The 19,857-nt window shown below is 39.0% G+C and overlaps 4 protein-coding genes across 4 annotated transcripts; 1 reads left to right on the top strand and 3 right to left on the bottom strand.

Moving 5' to 3' along the window:
- Window positions 1-2,106: 2,106 nt before the first annotated feature.
- Window positions 2,107-4,070, top strand: nkx2.5 (NK2 homeobox 5). Its single transcript, XM_054792377.1, has 2 exons — window positions 2,107-2,500; window positions 3,382-4,070. Exons 1-2 carry the CDS (start codon window positions 2,173-2,175, stop codon window positions 3,987-3,989), a joined length of 936 nt encoding a protein of 311 aa, XP_054648352.1. The 5' UTR covers window positions 2,107-2,172; the 3' UTR covers window positions 3,990-4,070.
- Window positions 4,071-4,580: 510 nt separating this feature from the next.
- bnip1a (BCL2 interacting protein 1a) lies at window positions 4,581-11,604 on the bottom strand. The gene is made up of 6 exons (XM_054792912.1): window positions 10,574-11,604; window positions 9,929-10,021; window positions 9,772-9,863; window positions 9,584-9,688; window positions 7,506-7,624; window positions 4,581-7,386 (listed from the first exon to the last, which is right to left on the bottom strand). Exons 1-6 carry the CDS (start codon window positions 10,652-10,654, stop codon window positions 7,190-7,192), a joined length of 687 nt encoding a protein of 228 aa, XP_054648887.1. The 5' UTR covers window positions 10,655-11,604; the 3' UTR covers window positions 4,581-7,189.
- A 288-nt stretch (window positions 11,605-11,892) lies between these two features.
- On the bottom strand, window positions 11,893-13,365 carry atp6v0e1 (ATPase H+ transporting V0 subunit e1). The gene is made up of 4 exons (XM_054792913.1): window positions 13,147-13,365; window positions 12,659-12,706; window positions 12,145-12,266; window positions 11,893-12,038 (listed from the first exon to the last, which is right to left on the bottom strand). Exons 1-3 carry the CDS (start codon window positions 13,248-13,250, stop codon window positions 12,173-12,175), a joined length of 246 nt encoding a protein of 81 aa, XP_054648888.1. The 5' UTR covers window positions 13,251-13,365; the 3' UTR covers window positions 11,893-12,038; window positions 12,145-12,172.
- An 811-nt stretch (window positions 13,366-14,176) lies between these two features.
- Window positions 14,177-19,603, bottom strand: rpl26 (ribosomal protein L26). The gene is made up of 4 exons (XM_054791895.1): window positions 19,517-19,603; window positions 18,716-18,887; window positions 18,494-18,634; window positions 14,177-14,339 (listed from the first exon to the last, which is right to left on the bottom strand). The coding sequence occupies exons 2-4, from the start codon at window positions 18,881-18,883 to the stop codon at window positions 14,211-14,213; spliced, it is 438 nt and encodes a 145-aa protein (XP_054647870.1). The 5' UTR covers window positions 18,884-18,887; window positions 19,517-19,603; the 3' UTR covers window positions 14,177-14,210.
- Between the last annotated feature and the right edge of the window lie 254 nt (window positions 19,604-19,857).

The following is a 19,857-nucleotide window of genomic DNA, read 5'->3' as shown; positions in this document are numbered from 1 at the left end:
GACACACACGTTTTAAAATACTCACGCTCCAGCGGAAGTTTTTAAGCAAGCTTATCTGCATCTTTATCTGGGCTGGGGATGTGCTGCAGAAAGACAGGTCAAAGGGGACGAAGCATTAGAGGATATGGAACACATGCCAGACGCGTCACGTTCAATTTACAGTTGACACAACAAAGTTTACGACCCAAATCACGACTAAATGCTTCATCTGACAACCAGAAAGGATGCAAACCTCTTTTGATGACACGCAAATGTGGACAAGCTTGCACGACATTTGGTTTTGGGCTGAGTGTTATATTCCAGCAATTATTAGAAGGATTAAAAGGACTGCAGCAACCCATCCATCAGCTGCGGAGGCGCACAAATAGTCTTTACAACTATAAACACCATCCAGGCTGGGAGAGTGGGGGACCCATTTAGCCTGTGGCTGTGCTAAACTGCTGCAGATAAAACAAACGATAATACTGTCTGTCTCCTGGGAGAGTCTCCACACGCATTAACTAACAGCAAGTTTGGACACAGACACCGACACACAGCATTTACGCGCCAGTGCGCGCAGTGCTTGGTAGAATACATTGGGGCTGATTGGCTGTGCAAGTTTTGAGTGTCACGTATGGGATAACTGGGCCGGCAGCGTGGGTGGGTGTGTGTCTTGTGTGTGTGTTTGTGTGTGTCCAGGTTTGTTGTCGTCTGTTATCACGTCCAGATAAGAGCGACAGTGGCTCCAGAATCTCTCGGAGGCAGACAGCAGAGTGTGTCGCTCCTGGTTTCAGGTTCCGTGTTCAAAACATTTCGTCTGCTTAGTTTCCTCGTCCACGATGAGGGACAAGCTGACATCCCGAGTGTGCAACCTGCACGCAAACCGCCATTTGTCTCATTAACACAAAAACGGATTCTTGCTGAGGAGTTTTCAAGACAATATGGTACACCTGCATAATCCAATGCTATTCAAGAGCAAATAATTAATATAGAATAATTAATGTGTTACTATTTGTATTATTGTGCAAGCCATTGCATTATGGAGTTGTATAAAAGACTATGGCACATATCTTTGCACTCTGTTCCATAAAGCACATTATAAGATTAATTAATGCATTTGCGACTATCGTGCCAACAATATTATATTTGGTAATTCCAGTGTTCTGTTGCCCTTTATTGGCAAAAGGAACAATATTTGGCCACCTAAACTGTAGTGGTGTCTCCCAGCTATTGTGGGGAGGAATAAAAAGATGTTAACTAATTCAATAATTGTATTATGATTATTTTTTAATTATTGTATTACATTTTAATAAAATATATTTAAAAAAAGACATATGCACATTAAAAAAGCAAAATAAAGCAATTTAGTAAGTATAATGTACTGTAGCTTCTGCACATTAGGCCTATGCACACATATGCAGCCCGCAATAAAGGCCTATTATTAAATACTCATGATAGCCTAAAGAATAAGCTACTAAAATTCGTTTATTATCTAGACGAAAATTAATTTGAAAAGGTTCCTAAAAAGCACGGTTGTGCACTGCAATTAAATCAGTGCATCTATACAGTAATAATAATTGTAGTTTGAAGTGCAATAAAACTGTGAAACAGGTACTGTGAGCTTCATAAAGGAGCAAATAGGCTATTATAAACGAAGCCTGTAATACTTCCCTGACTGATGCACACTGGTGAAGTGTGTCACTCGTGATGATTTACATGCAAACTTTTGTGCAACAATAAATGGGAACTACTAATATTATACATTCATGACAGCCACAATAATATAAATATCGGTAAATAAATACCTATGGCAGTGTCAAACAAAAGTGAGCATTATTATCTTTACAATCATTAGATTGTGCAGGTGTGCGTAATGTTGTGGTGTGGACGTAGAGTGTATTTAGTTTCAGTTCCTTGGCAGCGGATGACAACAGGGGCCCAACTTGTGTCAGTCATGTGAGTATGAAGTATACCAGAGGGACCACAGAATGAAGGTTCCACTAGCCCATTCGTGCCCACCCCCTCCACGCGTCATGGTGCAGGGGAGAGAGAGGTTGCAAACGAGTGAAGACCTCACAGAGGACCAGTGTGTGGCATACCAAGGTAATACTTACATCTATAAACATCGCCAGGGAGGAGAGGAAGCCCTTGTCTTTTTGTGACCTCCACATGTCAGTTTAACAGTTGTTGGCAATGTTTCCAAGCCCCAGCACATCCACTCCCTTCTCTGTAAAGGACATATTAAACCTGGAGAACAGTCATGACCTCATGTCTTCACTGGACCTGCAGTCTTCTCGCATGGATTGCTGCACTCATGTGCCCTGCACCTCCTCCTGCATGCTGGGCCGCCTCAAGCAGGAGCCTCTGCGGGACGCGTCGACGGTCGTCCCGCTGTTTGATGAGGACCTCCACCAGGACCCCAAATGTGGAAGCTTTGCTCATGCCATTTATGGGAAACCCCTGGAGATGAACGCTATGAAGGAGGGAGCATCACACATGTTGGAGGAGAGTCATGCAAAAGGTGCGTTTAAATACGGTGTGCAACAAATTGAAAACAACATACAGTGTAGCCTATAATACATCCATTTAAATGCGGTTTAAACCTGCAAAAATGTATCATATAACCAATTCTTGGACTGAGATAGATATTCTATTAATCAAAATGTATTCAGCAATATTTACATAGTTATTTTAGCAAATTATTTTGCTACAGTGGCCACATTTGCACTGTAGATTAAAATAAGAATAAAATTGTTTAACGTAGAAAAAGAACAGGAAAAAAAGTAAAGAAAATATAATAAAATTCAAAATCTACACAGCTTCTTATGTTCAGTATGTATACAAAAATCAAATGTAGTATACGCGTACAGTATGTACACTTGTGCATCCGTATTGTGCAATCAAAGCAAAAACGTAACGGTGCAGGGTTGAAAGGTGCACTTGTTAAAGAAATGCAGTAGGCCTATACCATTTCTAAACAGGTCTTATTAGCCTTATTATATATGTATATAGTAAGTGTAATATTTTCCAGGCCCAAATACATTCAAATACATTTTAGTGGTAATAAAGCTCTTTCGTATATTTGTATAACTTTACAGCATTATTTAAACACAAAAAGATCAAATATATATTTTTAAAAACACCCTTTTAACCTGCAATTTTTTGAAGCACACTTATTTCGTATATTTTTGTGAATAGCAATTTAGAAAACACAAAGATGTTTGTTGTGATTTTTTGTTAATTGTATTAGTTCAATATAAACCCATTCAGATGTCCCACAATAACATACATACATTACACAAATTATAATATAGAGAACAACACAACACAATCAAATCACATAAAAAACAAAAGACAAATGAATATAGTAGAAAAAATAGCTTACTTTTTTCGTCTTTTCAGAAGAATTGAGTCATTCGGGCCTGCCACTAGAAAGCAACAAGCCGGACGATCCGAACCGACCGAAGGCCCGAAGACGCCGGAAGCCGCGGATCCTCTTCTCCCAGGCACAGGTGTACGAGCTGGAGCGCCGCTTCAAGCAGCAGCGATACCTGTCAGCCCCGGAGAGAGACCACCTAGCCGGGCTCCTTAAACTCACCCCGACCCAGGTGAAGATCTGGTTCCAAAACAGAAGGTACAAGTGCAAGCGACAGAGGCAGGACCAGAGCCTGGAGATGGTGTCCCTTCCACAGCCCAGGAGGGTGTCGGTGCCGGTGCTGGTGCGGGACGGCAAGCCTTGCATGTCGGCTGACACAAGCACCTGCAACCCGCCCTATTGTATGGCCCATGTCAACCATTTCACTTATAACAACTATCCGCCCTTTAGCGGCTATACCAACACAGCCTGCAGCGCAAACTATGCGTGTAATTATCCCACAGCCACAATGCAAACATCGACATCCAATAATGGAAACTACATGAACTTTGGTGTGGGGGATCTAAACAACGGGCAGCCCACCTTCCCTTCCTCCAACGCCAGCTCCTCGCTACATGGAATTAGGACTTGGTAGACCACCCTCAGAGCATGCATGCATCAGTCTTTTTGTTTGAATATTTAACAATTTTGATATAGTTTTTGTCCAGTGCTAGTTTTGTCCTTATATCGAAATAGATTTTTGTGACATCAGCGTCAAAAAAACTAAATAAAGAGCACAGGTTCTTTTATAAATGTGAATTGTCAAATTATGTATACCAAAAGTATTATTATATCATCCTCAAAACAGCTTTGTAACTAAGAAGTGTGTTGGGATCTGTCCAGCTCTCATATGGTTTGTGTCTGGTTAAAATGTTCAAGTGGCTATTATGAGGCTTCCTTCAAAGTGCTTCAATAAGGTTAAAAGGTGCTTAGTAGTTTACATATTTTACAACCTGCTGTCTGCTTAATGTACACCCACTAAACTTGTTTAATGGCAGACAGCAGCACAAACATGGCTGTACACCAAATGACCTTGACCTTCTAAGGTTTCCATTTACAGTGCAAATACTTTTACTACCTTACACACCTTTAAAAGCGCAGTTAGATCAATTTTACAAAATAATCTTGTAAATATTGACTGTAAGCCAATTCAACTTGCCAAGTTAAGTTTATTTGCAATCAGATGTTAAAAGTAAGTTTAGTTTGTACAATTTTACACAATAAAACTTATACGTATACCCATTTATTCGGAACAGTACTTCTAGTGCATTAGAACATATTATAAATATGCAACTTGAAAATACATTAAATCAAGCTGTGCTCGTTTAAGAAATGTTTACATCCTCAGACTTATCTGCCTGCACTTAATGACACTATCACGGTACTCAAAGCAAAAAATAAATTTATGTTCGAGATAACTAGTACACACTTGAAGAAACATGATGCACTTTACATAGAGTATCTCACAAAAGTGCACCCTCACAATTCAGCAGCCATTTCTTCTCAACGGACAATACTACAGTATGAGATGGGTTATACTTACAGTATAGTCGGTGTACATCTTAGTGTAGAGTTACTGTCCACTGAAAATGACTCACCGCACAAGACATTACTATCTAAACAGATGGCAACACAAGTGAGTAGCAATATAATTGTGTCTTGCCTACAGTCGATGTGGTTGTCACAAGGGACGCTACTAGGAATTCGGGGCCCCATCCGGACAGTTGCCACCTCATCTCCAATTTGTTGGGGACCCTGATTGGCCTAACTTTAACATCCTATACAGTGCCGCTGGTTGTCGAGTCATGATCTGGGGCTGCATGAGTGCTGCCGGAGGAACTGCCGTTCATTGAGGGAAAGTTGAGTTTCAACATGCACAGCAACATTCTGAAGTAAATTCTGGGCTACATGGTAGTTTCCCAACATGAGGAGACCAACCACACCTTCATGATGACAAGTGTCTTGCTGAGAAAGGTGAAGATGATGAAGCAGCCAGACCTGAACCCAACTGAGCACCTGTGGGGCAGCTTCAAGCAGAAGGAATGTGGTGGCGAGCAAGGTGCCAAACATCCATGCCCAAGAGGATTAAGGCAGGGCTCGATAACAATATTGACACTTTGGACACAATTTGGACATATTGAGTACTCATTTGTGTTGCCAGCTATTTAGACAATAATCGCTGTAATTTGACTTATTTTCAGAAGACGGTAAATACAGTATATACTGCTATAAAAGCTGTACAGTACTTTCACCAGTCAAAGTTCTATCCAAGTTTCATCTCTATAGTATTGTGCCTTGAGAAGATATAATTAAAAGTTATTGAAATGTGAGACGTGTACCCACTTTTGTGATATACTGTATGTGAATAATGCACAGTGCCTCTCCCTCATTTATTAACGCCACATTTCAATCATCAATTGGTCATTTATTAATCCGAGTATTATTTATTAAAATGATGGCAATGTGAAGCTGTATAGCGAGGTCACGCAGCTCCTCTGGACACGCTCTGCTATGAGGTGCTGAAAAGGCAACGTCAGATAACAAATCCACACAGACCAAAAATATCCCCCTCCCCTCACCCTATACCCACATTGGAGAGGGGAAAAACGGGCAGGATAGTTTGCCTTTCCGGGTCTTATCTGAAGAAAGACAGAGATGTGTGCTGTTCTGTCTCGGCCATGTATGTGCTCGTGGCTGTACAGCCAAGCATGCACGTAGCTTGGAAGCAACGTGATTAACAGGTGCATAGTGAGGCGCAATCCTTTCTGAATGCTTCAAAACTGTTTGTTTGAAATCTAGTTAGTGTAATGTAGGTTAAAAACGATGGATATTTTGATTACTTTAAAATACGTAAGCAATATACAGTGGAACCTAAAGTCTTGTAAGACTGGAGCAAGCAACGAAGGACCAGCCTAATTAAACGGTGTTACACGTGATCAAATTGAAGGTAGATTGTTGTAGGAAGTTACATTTTAATAATATTAACAGGCCATGAATTTTCTTGAGCAACTGCCTTTTTAATTAAATCTAAAAAAAAAGAAATCCGACAAATAATGTTCTGGCATTGTTGTCTTGTTAGAGGCATCGGTGTGTTAGAGTCACACGCAGCAGTAAATCAAAAGTAACACATAGTAAGAAGTAGTGTAATACATTATAATCTAAAGAATATCCAAAAATAAAATTTTCAAATACCAGTAACTAGTAATATAAAAGTAAAGTTGTATACAGTGTATGTATGTATGTAAGTATGCACATATACTGTGTGTATATGTATATATATAAATATATAATGCACTATATATTTTAGGATTATGTATTATATTTGTGTTTATTGTACATTAAAGGTAATATATATACATTTTGTTTCAACAAAGTTTGACTTTAGACGTTCCACGGTATTTGCATTAGTGAATTAATTGTATTAATCTGCACATATTTGATAACAGGCTGTCCCATTGGAATAAGCGATACTAGACTATCTGTAATTTCTGACAGCAACAATGTCACTGTCACACATATCAGGTTATTAATTGCAAAAAAATCCTACACCAGGAATTTAACTTTGGCCCAATTGCAACAGCCATGAGATGTATGAATGTTTACATCATCAATGTAAAATATGCGTTTTTGTTTTTATTACAGTTTTTTTTCTTGCATTTAAAACAGAAAGTGGATATATTTTAGAAAAATGCATCATAGTGTATTATTTGAGTTTGACTTAACATGTCATTAAACACAACATGCAGCATGTTTGAAATCATTTCAGCTCACTTGAGAAAGTAGTGCTTGTGCTCCTCAAAAAAAAGGGAAGATTCTCTTCTTCAGGATGTAGAGAACTGTGGCGAGGAAGAGGGCCAGTGCAAGAAAGATGAGCAGTTTATCAGTGAGCTCCCTGCGGTTGTACTTGGTGATAAGTTTCCTCCCCAGCTGAATGGTCCCCGTCATGGTCTTAAATTCGTCATTGGTCTCATGGATGGTTCTGGATGAGGTCCCTACAACCAAATGAGGACATTATCCTAAATGCTATGTACCAAAAAAATATTCAAATAACTTTAAAATTAGAACAGACTATATGCTACAATGAATTAAAAACAGAAAGCATTGTTCAAACCTAGTGTTGTCATCGTCTCCTCGCTCTGGTTAACCTGCTGGGCCATCATTCGACTGATGTTCATCAAGTTCTTTGTAATGTTACTGGACGTCTCAGCCAGGCCCTCTTTGGTTGTCTTCCTGCATAAATACAATAAGAAAATCAAAATATAAGTCCATTTGACCATGAAACATTTCCTATACAGACTACTACTTCTATTACTAACAATAGCATCTCCCAAATTAGAATTCAACCAAAACTGATAATACAGTACTAACAAGTCTGTATTTTTTTTTTTTGCAGTCATACCACCAGAGAAGGGTACCAGTGATGGCGGGGAGGAAATGGGTGATGATAACTATACAACCGAAAAATAACGCAACAGGAAAGCTGAACACCCAAGCTACTCAATATATCTAAAACGAAACTTCAAGAGTAAAGGCGAACCGAATGCACACTGTAAAGAGACTCTGCTCCCAGGCAGTGATTTTCCTTTACATGCTTGCCACCATGTCAAACATTTGCCGCGCATCACTCACAAGTTAAGGGTGAGTATATAATTTTCCATTTGTAAGTCTTCTTGTACAGCATTTCAAAATGGTGGATCCCTGCACAGACGTGATTCAGCATTTCAAGCCTCACAAATCTGCTGATTTTTGTAAAAAATAAAAAATAATCCAATCCAATCCAAAATAGGCTTTTCTCCCCGCAGAAAACATCTCATTCACACTAAATCGGTAATAATTTATAAATACGTGATAATACAGGTCAAATGTACAGCATATATGTACCTCTGTTTAAAAAAGCCCAAAATTTGTACATGCTAATATCTTTGTTTCATGTTTTCAAGTGTTGAGATTAGGGATGCTCTGATCAGGGTTTTATGCTACCGATTCCGACACTGATCACATGGATTATCTGTACATTTGTCAATTTATTTTTGATGAGGGCTATTGGCCAAGGTCGCCATTAGACAATTCCAAGGGCCCCTGGCAAATAGGTAAGGTTTATGAAACAACAACACACAAATAGTGTTTGGAGGACAAGACATAGAGTATGACAACAATGGACAATTGAAAAAGGTAGTACATACCTGATGGACGTCCCCGTGGGACAAAAATGAGCTCCAACCCGCATTGTTTGTTTGTTTTAAAAACAAAATGTCACTGTGTTTAAAGGTCACATTTGGAGTCCGAAGACAAGAAGCTAGGCAGATAATTCTAGCTAGCTACCTAGCTAGTTAGCGGTGGCCGTGACCAGCTAGGCAAAGCGTGTAAAGAAAGATACAAGAGAAGTCGAACACCAATAGGTTTGCCAAGGGGGTGATCAAACACACAGGCATCGATTGGCATAGCCTGTGCAAACAGAAACCATTGAGGTTTTACAAACTTGATTCTCGCGACAATACGGGACAAAGTGCGTTCCACCCATCGGCGTATCCCGAGTTGAGATTTTGCGCTTTGTTCATCGGTCCTTCAATGCACCGTAGTTGCTGTGAGACGCAAAAGTTAAACTTGTATATAACTTCTACACTTTGACTCCGATTCCATCTGCTCATCGATCTTACATTATCAATCATTAGTTGTGATTATCTAAACATTTCAAATATGTGTTTAATAAGTGTGTGAGATATATTGAAGAGAGAATGGGAGAGTTCTGGAGCACACTCTAATTAAAAAATCACTCTTTTTGTAAATGTTGATTCAAAATCAGAGGCTTGGCGGGGGTTGGGTAGCAAGCCATGTGTTCAAAAAAGTCATTTTTATGGGCGTCTTAATTAATTGCGGATTTTCACCATTCACTGGTGGTCACAGAACGTAACCCCCACAAAAAGCGGGTACAGTAGTATGTTAACGTAGAAGCATGTTAAAATGCCTGACTTATGAAACCGACACCTGTTCAGCAATCAACGTTTTGATGGCAACAGTTTGACTCTGGAAATGATTACTGCGTCAATTCCTATGGGAAAGGTTGTTTTGAAAGTAGAACAAACCTTGGAGGTTCCGCTGCCTAAGCTTTTGTTATTTGGGGAGAGCTGAAACCCGACTATGATCTCCTGAAAGAGACAGTTTAAGCAGTTGGACACGCTGTCCTCTCACCTCTGTCTAGCGCCACCATCACCTCCATTAAGAAGCGCCTGCTTCTCCATATTGTCGATTGACAATTTGCTGGCCAGGTTGGACTTCCTCCAAGCAGTCTGGTTGCTGCCACAAACATACACAAACCGTTTCAGAACATACTTATTTGCAAGTTTGCACATAAAACAAAACAAAAAAAAAAAACTCACCTCAGCATCTGTTTCCTGTGTCCCTCTACTTGGCTGATCAAGGCCAGCTTGTCTGTTTCTTTGTCTTGCTCCATCGCCATCTGCTCTAAATCCTGAAACATTATTTTTATATTATCCGATGTGTGCATGTTTAACACATATGCTTAGTATTTCTTACTTGTATACGTAATCGTAGATTGTGCAAACTCTTTTTCACATCAGCGTTCAATTCAGTCAGCTTGCTCTGAGGACCTCTGCACTCAGTGATATCCTGGGAGGACATGGACATCATGATATACAGCAATATGATGTGCTGACATGCTGCACTCATGTCTATAGCATTAATGCTGGATAAAAGCTGTTTGAAAAAGTATTCCATCATATATACGTAGATTCAATATTATACACACACATATATGTATATATGTACACAAATATACAATATACAAATGTACAATATACAAATAAACACACAAAAATAAAACATTAGTAATTAAAACACATTAAACCACACTTTGATACCTAATATATTCTTCAGAAAAATGTGTAAAAGCTCTTAAAATAGCATCTAATGCAATTTTGGCAAAGTAAAACGCAAACGTGAACGTGAACAAACTTAAATCTACTTTGTCGACATATTTAATACCCTTTAAGACAAATCCCACGTTTCATTTTTATCTACATAAAAAGCATATTCGGTAGTTGTCATTGTATCAACTTCTAAAAAAGTTGCTTTAAAAAGATGTTTTCTTGAAACGATAAAGTCAAATACCACCGAATACTGACGCAGTCCCAATTAGTCTTACCAAATCAACATTCGCACCTGGACGAGAGCTTTGACTTCTAAGTCATACTTTAATATTTCTTGTTCACATATTCGGACGTGAACGTCAGTGGACGCCATGTTGTCAACGTATACAGCAAAGACACTAGAATTGAATAAGACTTTGAACTACAAATCCACTTCCGTAGTATCCACTGCGCGGGTTTGGCCGCCATGATGGTGAGCTGAATCCACAAACACTGCATTGTAAACATGTCCTCGGCACACTACTCAGCCTTTAATTGTTCTAATAAACGGTACAAAAGACCAGATTTGTCATTTTTCAAGTTCCCCCCAAAAAAGGCAGGTATGTGTGATAAAAACGTTGTAGATTTATAACACTAGTTGTTGTAAATAAACAGGTCAGTGGACAAGATTCACAAAGTGTATATTGTGTGGGACTCCCATAAGATGTAGCTTAAAGGTGAATTTATGACAATCAGTGATGATGTCAGTGATGATGATGATGATTTAGGCTATAGTCTATCAAATGCATTAACAATGCCATTACCGAAATAAATACTACATTGTATAAATACTTCCAGTTAATCATCCATATAAGTATTACTGTTTTGTATGATGATTGTTCAGCGTTGGTAACAATGTAAGGAAGGAAAAAGTCAAATAAAGAAGGAAAAAGTTTCTTGCTGCTGCTCGAGTTCATCAAAGTGTACGCACAGCATATGATTGTATTTCATACCCAACCCAGTGCTAGTGAATACATTGTACAGTTGGCCGCCTAGCACCGCCCACCTCTCTTTCTCGCCATCACGGCGGACTTTCTCTGTTCCATCCATTTGCGACTTAAGTCCAGTTCAATTCTAGTGTCCCTGGTATACAGTTCCCAGTACGGCAAGTCAGAAGGACATTTCTACTTCCTCTTTCCGTCCTGACATTTTTCGAACGAGAATTCAAGACTGCTTTCGTCACAATGCAAGTATTTTAACCGCAAAGCAGTTATTTACCATTTAAATTGTTAAAGTAAATGAAGGTAAAAGTACAGCAAAGTTTATGATTTCAGCAATTTGAAAACGAAATGAAAACGGGTGCCAATAGAAAGTAATAAGGTACAACAAGAAGTCACCATCTGACTAATTGTGCGTATGAATATAAAAATGGGCGCCTGCAGAAATGGAGTTTTGATTAAAGTAACAAACATACATACATAAAAACACAAACAACCAGCATGAGGCACAGCATATATTTAATGACAAGCTAATTTATATAAACAGCAGCACTTAACAATACTACACATAAACTAAACACTTAAAGTTATTTTTGTTTTGTTTTTGTATTATAGCACACTCATCCGGAAGCAATTAAGATAGTCCTTTTGGTATTCTGTACAAGGCACAAGTGTGAAAGACACTCTGTTAGCACACAAGGAAGTGACATTAAGGCGATTTCAAAATGTGGACCGTGGCTGGAAGTTAAGCGAAAACGCTCCACGGTGTTGCAGCAGCATCTGTGATGAGAGAAATGACAATGGGCAGATGTCAGTGCAAGATGTAGGCAGTTCATCAGAAATACAACACACAAAACATTGGCTAACCATTGAACATGAGTCTTACCTGCAGGAGAGTTGTCTGCATTGGATCATTAAGGCCAGTGATAGTTCAAATACCAGATGGCATCAGTGGACAATGACGGTCCAAACAGTGGGTTCAGCTGAGCCAGAATGGCAATCAACCAGCTGATAGGACAGAATTGATGTATGAAGATCATATCTGAAGATCATGTGGCGCGCAATAATAATAATGGTGGGGAAAACTGCTAAGCCTCTTTGCTGCCCCCTTGTGTCCATTTTACATGTAAAAAGACCCCAGCTGGAAACTGGAAACAGCATCATTGTAAATTATTTAGTTTGGCACACTTTTTGTATTCTTCTTAAAACAAACTCGAATTAAATTACGTGGCAGTTATTCTGAGCTGTCTCTTTATGATCCCAACATTCTGATTCAACACACGTTATGTTGTACAATACATGTTTATAATAATAGTGTTAGCGCAGTGTTCCAAACTCAATTGATGACACTCAACAGTGCAGTACATGCAAAATTCAGTAAACCTAACAATAATACTTACAACAAGTAGCAGCAAACAGCAGTTAACACCAGCATTGTGATAATAACTCTGTTTAAACAGAAGAAATTAAATGAGGTTATGCGGCACATTCAGACAATAGTGGTTTTTTTAAGCATTGCAGAAAAGGAAGTTCCATCGTTTTTTCCCCCACACATAGGTATTCTTGAAGGAAGTATGACGTTTAAATGGCGACTCTTAAAACTAGTCATAACAAATAGAAAGGAAGATATTGACCTATTAGTTTCGGCTAGCTAACACCAACTTTCGCTAGAAGTAGTAAGAAGTAGTAAGTTACCAGTTTAGACAAGACTCGAGTAATGCTGATTCGATACAAAACAAACTTCCAAATATTTTACACATGTTATCATATGACACACACACACACACACACACACACACACACACACACACACACACACACACACACACACACACACAGGTAATAATATTTGAAAAGAGTAGTCAGCTAACCTCGCTAACATACTCACCCTCTGTTTGGTCCTTTGGGGATAAACCAGGGCACCACGCCTCCAACAATGCCCCAAAATAAGGTCATGACGGACATGGAAATCACAAAACTTAGTTCTGCCATGGCAGTAGTGAGTTTAAAAGCAAATATATACCACAATATCTCGCAGGTAAAACTTCTTACAACTTCGACAGTAGACTTCGTAGGCGGTAGAACGTGTCACGTGACACCGTCACAAGGTAGCCGGAAAAGGAAGTTAACTGTCGTGTGCGCATGCTCATCACTGCTTTACAACCGTGGTACGCTTTAAAAAGCACGTCTTCCTTGTAAAAACTCGAATGCCTTAAATACTTTTGTATATGTGAACTTTCCAGTGCCACGTTTAAAAAAAATAGTACTGTACATCCAAATGTGTTCAATAGCTCAGCCATTAATTTTCAGCAGCATTCCTACATGTTAGCACACCGCGAGGAGGCAGTAGTCATTTTTAGTTTTTTTTTTTAGTATTTTATCAGGGAGCAAATTTTGAGGGAAAACTACTTTTTAAGTTCACTTGTACAACTTAGGTTTCGACAATTATAATTTATTGTGCCCATGATTTTCTGTGAAACATATCCTTACCCGTTTCTCCAGTAATGGAGTTGTAAATGGACATGATCTCCTACAGCACAGCAGGTCAAAGCAATTTCAATTTATTTTGCATTCCCCCTTACCCTGACTTCTGTTTGCATGTATTTTATACAGCAGTGTTCGAAGTGTTTCCCATCGTGTAATCAGCATAACTGAACTACAAATTACTTGGCAAACCCCTTTTCTTTTGTTTGTAATTTATGTAAAACTATAACCGTAATCTGGATGAGTTGCAGATGTGCATTTTCAAGTCGGTTTAAATGGAACTGGACAGCTCAATCAGTTTTTGGAGGTTTTTAAATACCAGCATCAATCTCCGTAGTACTAACATACAAGTACGGTGTGTGAATATGTGCAGACTGCCTTGCAAAACTTGGCCCACTTCTAATCCTATCAAAAAACAAAACATGATTGCCAAATTCTTTTATACAATTTATTGATAGCAAAAGATGTTTACTCCTGCATCTTCTCAATGGTCTCCTCCTTGTATTTGCCTTTCTCCTTTCCATCAGCACGAGATTTGGCCTTGCGCTCCAGGATCTTCTTGCGGTCCTTGTCCAGCTTTAGCCTGGTGATTACCACCTACAAGAAAAGAGAACAAGATAGCCTGATTTGGGGTTTTTTGAAATTTAGAGAGCTGAGCCACTGTTGGGCAAGGCACCAAACTGCTGGAACAGAAAGACTGATCACTGCTCTACTGTCATGAACAGTGTGTTCACTCTGATAAGATTCAAGCAGAAAGCTACCTAGAATGCATAGACATGACAAAGAGCATCATAATAAATAAAAAAAATCTTTATAATAAAATCATGACATGAACAGCATTTCAACTGCATGCTTCTGGGCACAGTCAGCTTTCTATCAATTCCATCTGAAATGTGGGAGAAGACTGCACGTATGTACAGTAATTAGTCTGACAATACACAATTTACATATTGGACACATGTTTTTATCACAGTCTTTTCATAGGAAATGCTTGACTCATCTGGTGAGCACTATATTCTCAATGATCTACAAGAGCATCATAATAATGCGCCGATGTATAAAGCCGCTACTTTTTTCTCACGCGACAACAAGAGGGAGAGAGACTGGCAGGTTGTATGGTGAGGGAATTGTGCTGCTGTTCGGTTCCGACACTGGAGATGACACTTTTAATGGTTTTAGCGCAGAAGGAGGACGACGAAGATGGTGATGACGACGACTTTTCTGTGTAACATCTTTGTGTACTAAATATCCTGTCACGATGCGGACAAATGCGACTTAAGACAGGCGTGGCCTATATACTGTATATATAAATCTTTTCTTTCCTCTTTAAATTGAGTGGGTGCGGCTCATATTCAGGTGCACTTAATTCCAGTAATCAGTTTTGGATTTGAATCTCTGATAGGTGAATGACACCATGACAAGAAAAAGTCTTGCTTTCCTGTAAATAGTACCCAAGTGTTGCTGAAAAGATGCAACATGGTCTTTGCCCTTAAGCTTAATAGTCAAGTCCCCTATATTGACAGTGTAGTTAAAAACATAGTTGCGCACAACCGCAACCTTGCTTTGAATTAAAAACAGAAACAAAGATCATCGTTGACTCAGAGCTGATCTGAATAGGTTAAGCCCAACTGCCTCAAAGCATGTCGTGTGTGGTTGTAATCCCCACTCGTGTGAGTTGGTATGTTTCTAATGTGCACCATACAAAAGCATGTTAGGTTAAATGAATTCTTTATTGTCCATAGATGTGGATGGTTATCCAGCCACGCTGGTTCTCACTATTTCTGTTTAAGTAGATTCCAGCTTCCTTGTGACCCTAAACTGGATTAAAAAAAAATAAAAAACCTGAAACTGCTGGCAAACCCAGGTGTGACTGACTCAGTGAATAAGCCTGACAGTACAGCTGTCCCTCGTTACATCGTGGCTCGAACATCACTCTCACTCTATCGCAGGGGTGCCCATTACGTTAATCACGAGCTACCGGTCGATCGCGAAGGTAGTCTGGGTCGATCGTATAAACGCCACTTTATAGATGTCTGATGACAGTCAGCTGACATTAAGCTTCCCTCCTGATTTGCTGTTGCTCCCCCACGGCAAAGATTAAGTGGTGAACAGACATCTCTAACTACACACGGAGATGCAACTTTCATCTTTATTATTCTGATTACAGATAATCTAACTCGGTGGTAAGATGCCTATAACAACAAAAGTAATCAGTTAATTTGTAGCAGCTAGTTATGCAAAATGAAGTAGTTTGATGGCTTTGCTTCGCATCCTGAACTCCACTAAAAATGCTTGTTTTCTACACTTCAATTTCTTTAACTATTATTTCATGAGTAACTGGAAAATGTGCCCATAGCTGAAACCTTTTAATAATACCTTTGTTTGCATTGTCTTTTGCATAATCATGTTTATTTCTTGTATGTCTGTTTGATAACAAATGCCAACTGGACATACTGCATTAACTGTGCTTCTAATGAATGTTATGTAGCTATATTGACCGACGCATTACTGGTGCCCAGGTTATGTACACAACTATTGAGGAATTATGTGTAATTATCTTTTTACTGTTGCTATATTGAATTGAATAGTGAATTATTTAATAAACTACTTTGACTTCCTGTAAAAAACTGTGGATGTGAAATACTAATCAGTAAGTATTTAGTAGAATAGTTTCAAAGTTTACCGGTTAGATATTATATGTTTTATAGTAAGAGATAAATCATGTGGACTTATAATTCGCATGCTGAAAGTGTGTGCACTGTGATACGTTTTTGACTTCTTACGTTGCCCTTCTTACACACTCAGTTTCAGACCCATTAAGTTTAGAATAAATAAACTGGAGGCTAACCAGTTAGCTCAGTAGATTGCCATCACTTTCTACTTAACAGTCTCGTGTCACTTCAGAAATCCTGTATCCTGCGCATAGGAGTTGCACAATGACAGTGTAAACTAAGCTAGCAGTAGTGTCGGAGTGTACATCTATGTATGCCAAATTCATGTCAGACTGGCTGCCCTGTATATCAGTCAAGTGAAATGTTGATGTCTTTTCTTTTTTTTTAATGCCATGTGATCGATCCATATTATGTTCGAGATACTCCAACAACAAGGAACTTTCCCAGTGCTAACATGTGAGTTGTGTATCATGTCTACTATAATAGGTAAAACAAGCATAAAGGCGACTATGGGGTGTTATTTCATGTCTACAGGGCACTACTGTTAAAAACCTTTTGTAAATGATCAAACAGGTTTTCTATGCTCTAACTATGAAAACATTCCATTTATTACTACTGAATCCTACTTTGAAAAAATACGCTAATCGAGGTCAGGTCTGGAACCACGATAAACCAGGGATGACTGTACAGATTAAGCTGTCACAGTTGACGTGATGTTTGAGCACAATATTCTCCTTAATATGCTCTAATCAACAGCTTTGTGATGGCAAAAAGCTGCTCCCCAAAGACAGAAAACAAAATATGATGCGAAAACCCTTAAAATTACACTTGGGATTGATTTGAAGCAGGAAGAAAGCTGTAAACCTAAAAATGAACCAAAAAAATGCACAGATTTTGGCATTTTCTTACTTAAAGAAATTCAGACCAATCAAGCATGTGCATCTAATGAAACCTGCGGGTCAATATTTTACAGAAACTTATTTGTGACAAGTTGGTAGCCAGCTAGTGAAAGTGGAGCGGAGTGAACTATGCCTACAATCCATAAAACCGAAACTCGGAAATACTCATCAGGAAACGTACATTCCGAAGTTCCGACCAACCTACCTCATTTTCTATGTGTATTGTCTATTAATACTCCATAAGGTGGCAACATAGCTCTTGAGTGCTATTTGAAACCTGCTTCCATAGAAGACCAACGTGTGTTAGTATATGCCAGTTGAGCATGGCAAAATGTATGTACAACATAACTTTTATAAAATATAGATTTTGTATGGTGAAGTTTTGGCAAAAAGAGCATCAAGCTGTCAAGGGATGAAGCCGTCTTGTGACCGCCTTCTGAAAATTAATTCACAACGGTAGGCCCCTCAGTTCTGGTGCAGCACTGCGATAAGCGAGTATTCTTTACTCACCAGGGGAGCAGTAAATGTCCTTCTTCAAAGCGCGTTTTACACTATTTACCTACAAATACGGTGATCATTTTGTATAATAAAATCTACTTGAAATGCACTTTTCTTTTAGTTTAACAAGATTAACAAGATGCTTCCAAAGGCTGTTACTACAACATTAAAATACACGATACTATAAAATGTTAATGTTACACGTGTTGTGCTGGCCTCATGAGTTAAAAGAAAAGTTACATTTGTATAGGGAAATCTTTTTGAACCGCACTTATCTGTCAAGTTGAATCAGAGCAACTGGACTGTATTGATTTTCACAAAGACCTCTCATCCAAATCCAATTGCTCTAATTAAATTAATATATTGTGTTCTGAAAACTTTTACAGACACTTTTTTTTGTGCCAAAAATGTTTAGTTTCTGTATAAAAATGTATGTGTCCTGAAACATGAACATGGCTTGTGCTGGTGCACTGTTATTTTGCATAACTCAAATTCAAAGGGGATTTTCTTTTAGTTAAATATAAAATATTTGAGATGAAAAAATTTTGGTCACCGCTTGTCATCGAGGGATGATGGTGGGTGCCACAGCCAAACCAGTTTACAACCGCTGACTTAAAGCACTAACAAAGTAACTCCATGTATCTTACATCAATTTTAACAAGCATTCAAAATATGTTCTCACCTTGCTCGGATGAATGCCAACGTGGACTGTGGTTCCATTGGCCTTTTCTCTCTGCACACGCTCAATGTAGATGACGTATTTTTTCCTGTAGACCTGCACCACTTTGCCAATCTGCTGGCCTTTGTAGTGTCCACGAACAACCTATTTTGGGGCATCAAAAGAAAAACGAATTAATTTATAGTATTCACATTTAACATCTCTAACCTACAGTCAAGCAAATACCTGGACTTCGTCATCTTTGCGGATGGGCATAGACCTCACGTTGTACTTCTGACGGAGCTCCTTTGACAAAGGGGAAGACATAATCTTCCTCCTGATGTGTGAGGGGGCATTGAAGTGCCTCTTGCGATTCTTGCGGCGAGAAGATGTGACAAATGGGTTCAGCTTCATGGTGCTGTAGATGAAAGGTACATTTTAGGATACCACATTCTCAAATCTGTCCATCTTTTTGTTGTGATACTAATGAAAAGGTCAACAGAGATGCTTGCTGAAGTGCAGCGAGCACATACATCTACTAGACCTTAAGAGTGTTAACCATAAAACTTAATTAGCTGTCAAGTTGCTTTTTAAGTGAACGTCATAAGTTTGTTCTCAAAGTGTCACACCGGGATTCTTGCCTATGAGGGCACTTGCTTTAGCTAGCTATCAACAGTTAGCATAATAGACAAACCAGACCAAGAGCTTAAGGGGGTCAGACCATAAACAATATTGATCAAACGTAAATGCAAACACACTAAATGGCTAATTAGACAACTGGCGAATGCAGGACGTTCTTTTTTTATGTAAAAGGGAATTAGTACGTTCAATGACTGCCAACATGCGGATAGTACCGAACGCTAGCAGAGACGTTCGCAATAGGCGTCGTAATTCAGTCATTTTTCGTAAACACTATTGCAATACGGGTCTTTATGTGAGGTTGGTATGTTTTAAAAGGGTGCTCGGGGCTTTATTTAATAAAAAATGGGGTGTAATAACGTGGATGGCTCAAGATTCGTAAGTGAAATTACTCGCATCGAATCTTACCCTGCCGTGTACTCCTCTATGGCCGGCGGAAAAGAGGATGGCAAAGTACTTCCGCTGGCATTAGTTCACACGCAAGTCTCGCGAGATTCCATGAGAACTTCAACAATAACAACAGAGCAGTTGTTTCGCTGGTTGAGCTGTATGACGTTGGTTAATTCGGAAATAAGGAATTGAATCACCAAATAAAATAGCAGACTTATATCTATATTCTTTAAAGGTACTTTTTCTCTATTGTGTTGCATTGAGTTATGTTTGACACGGAACACCGCCACAAGATGGAGCCAGAACTAGTCAGTCTATAAACTAGGAATAAGTTGCGTATGATTCATCAAGTTTGCTGC

Source organism: Dunckerocampus dactyliophorus, chromosome 11 (assembly GCF_027744805.1).
Source record: "Dunckerocampus dactyliophorus isolate RoL2022-P2 chromosome 11, RoL_Ddac_1.1, whole genome shotgun sequence".
In the NCBI taxonomy this organism is placed as follows: Eukaryota; Metazoa; Chordata; class Actinopteri; order Syngnathiformes; family Syngnathidae; genus Dunckerocampus; species Dunckerocampus dactyliophorus.
The sequence above is the reverse complement of the archived record's forward strand: the minus strand, read 5'-3'. Positions and strand labels throughout refer to the sequence as shown.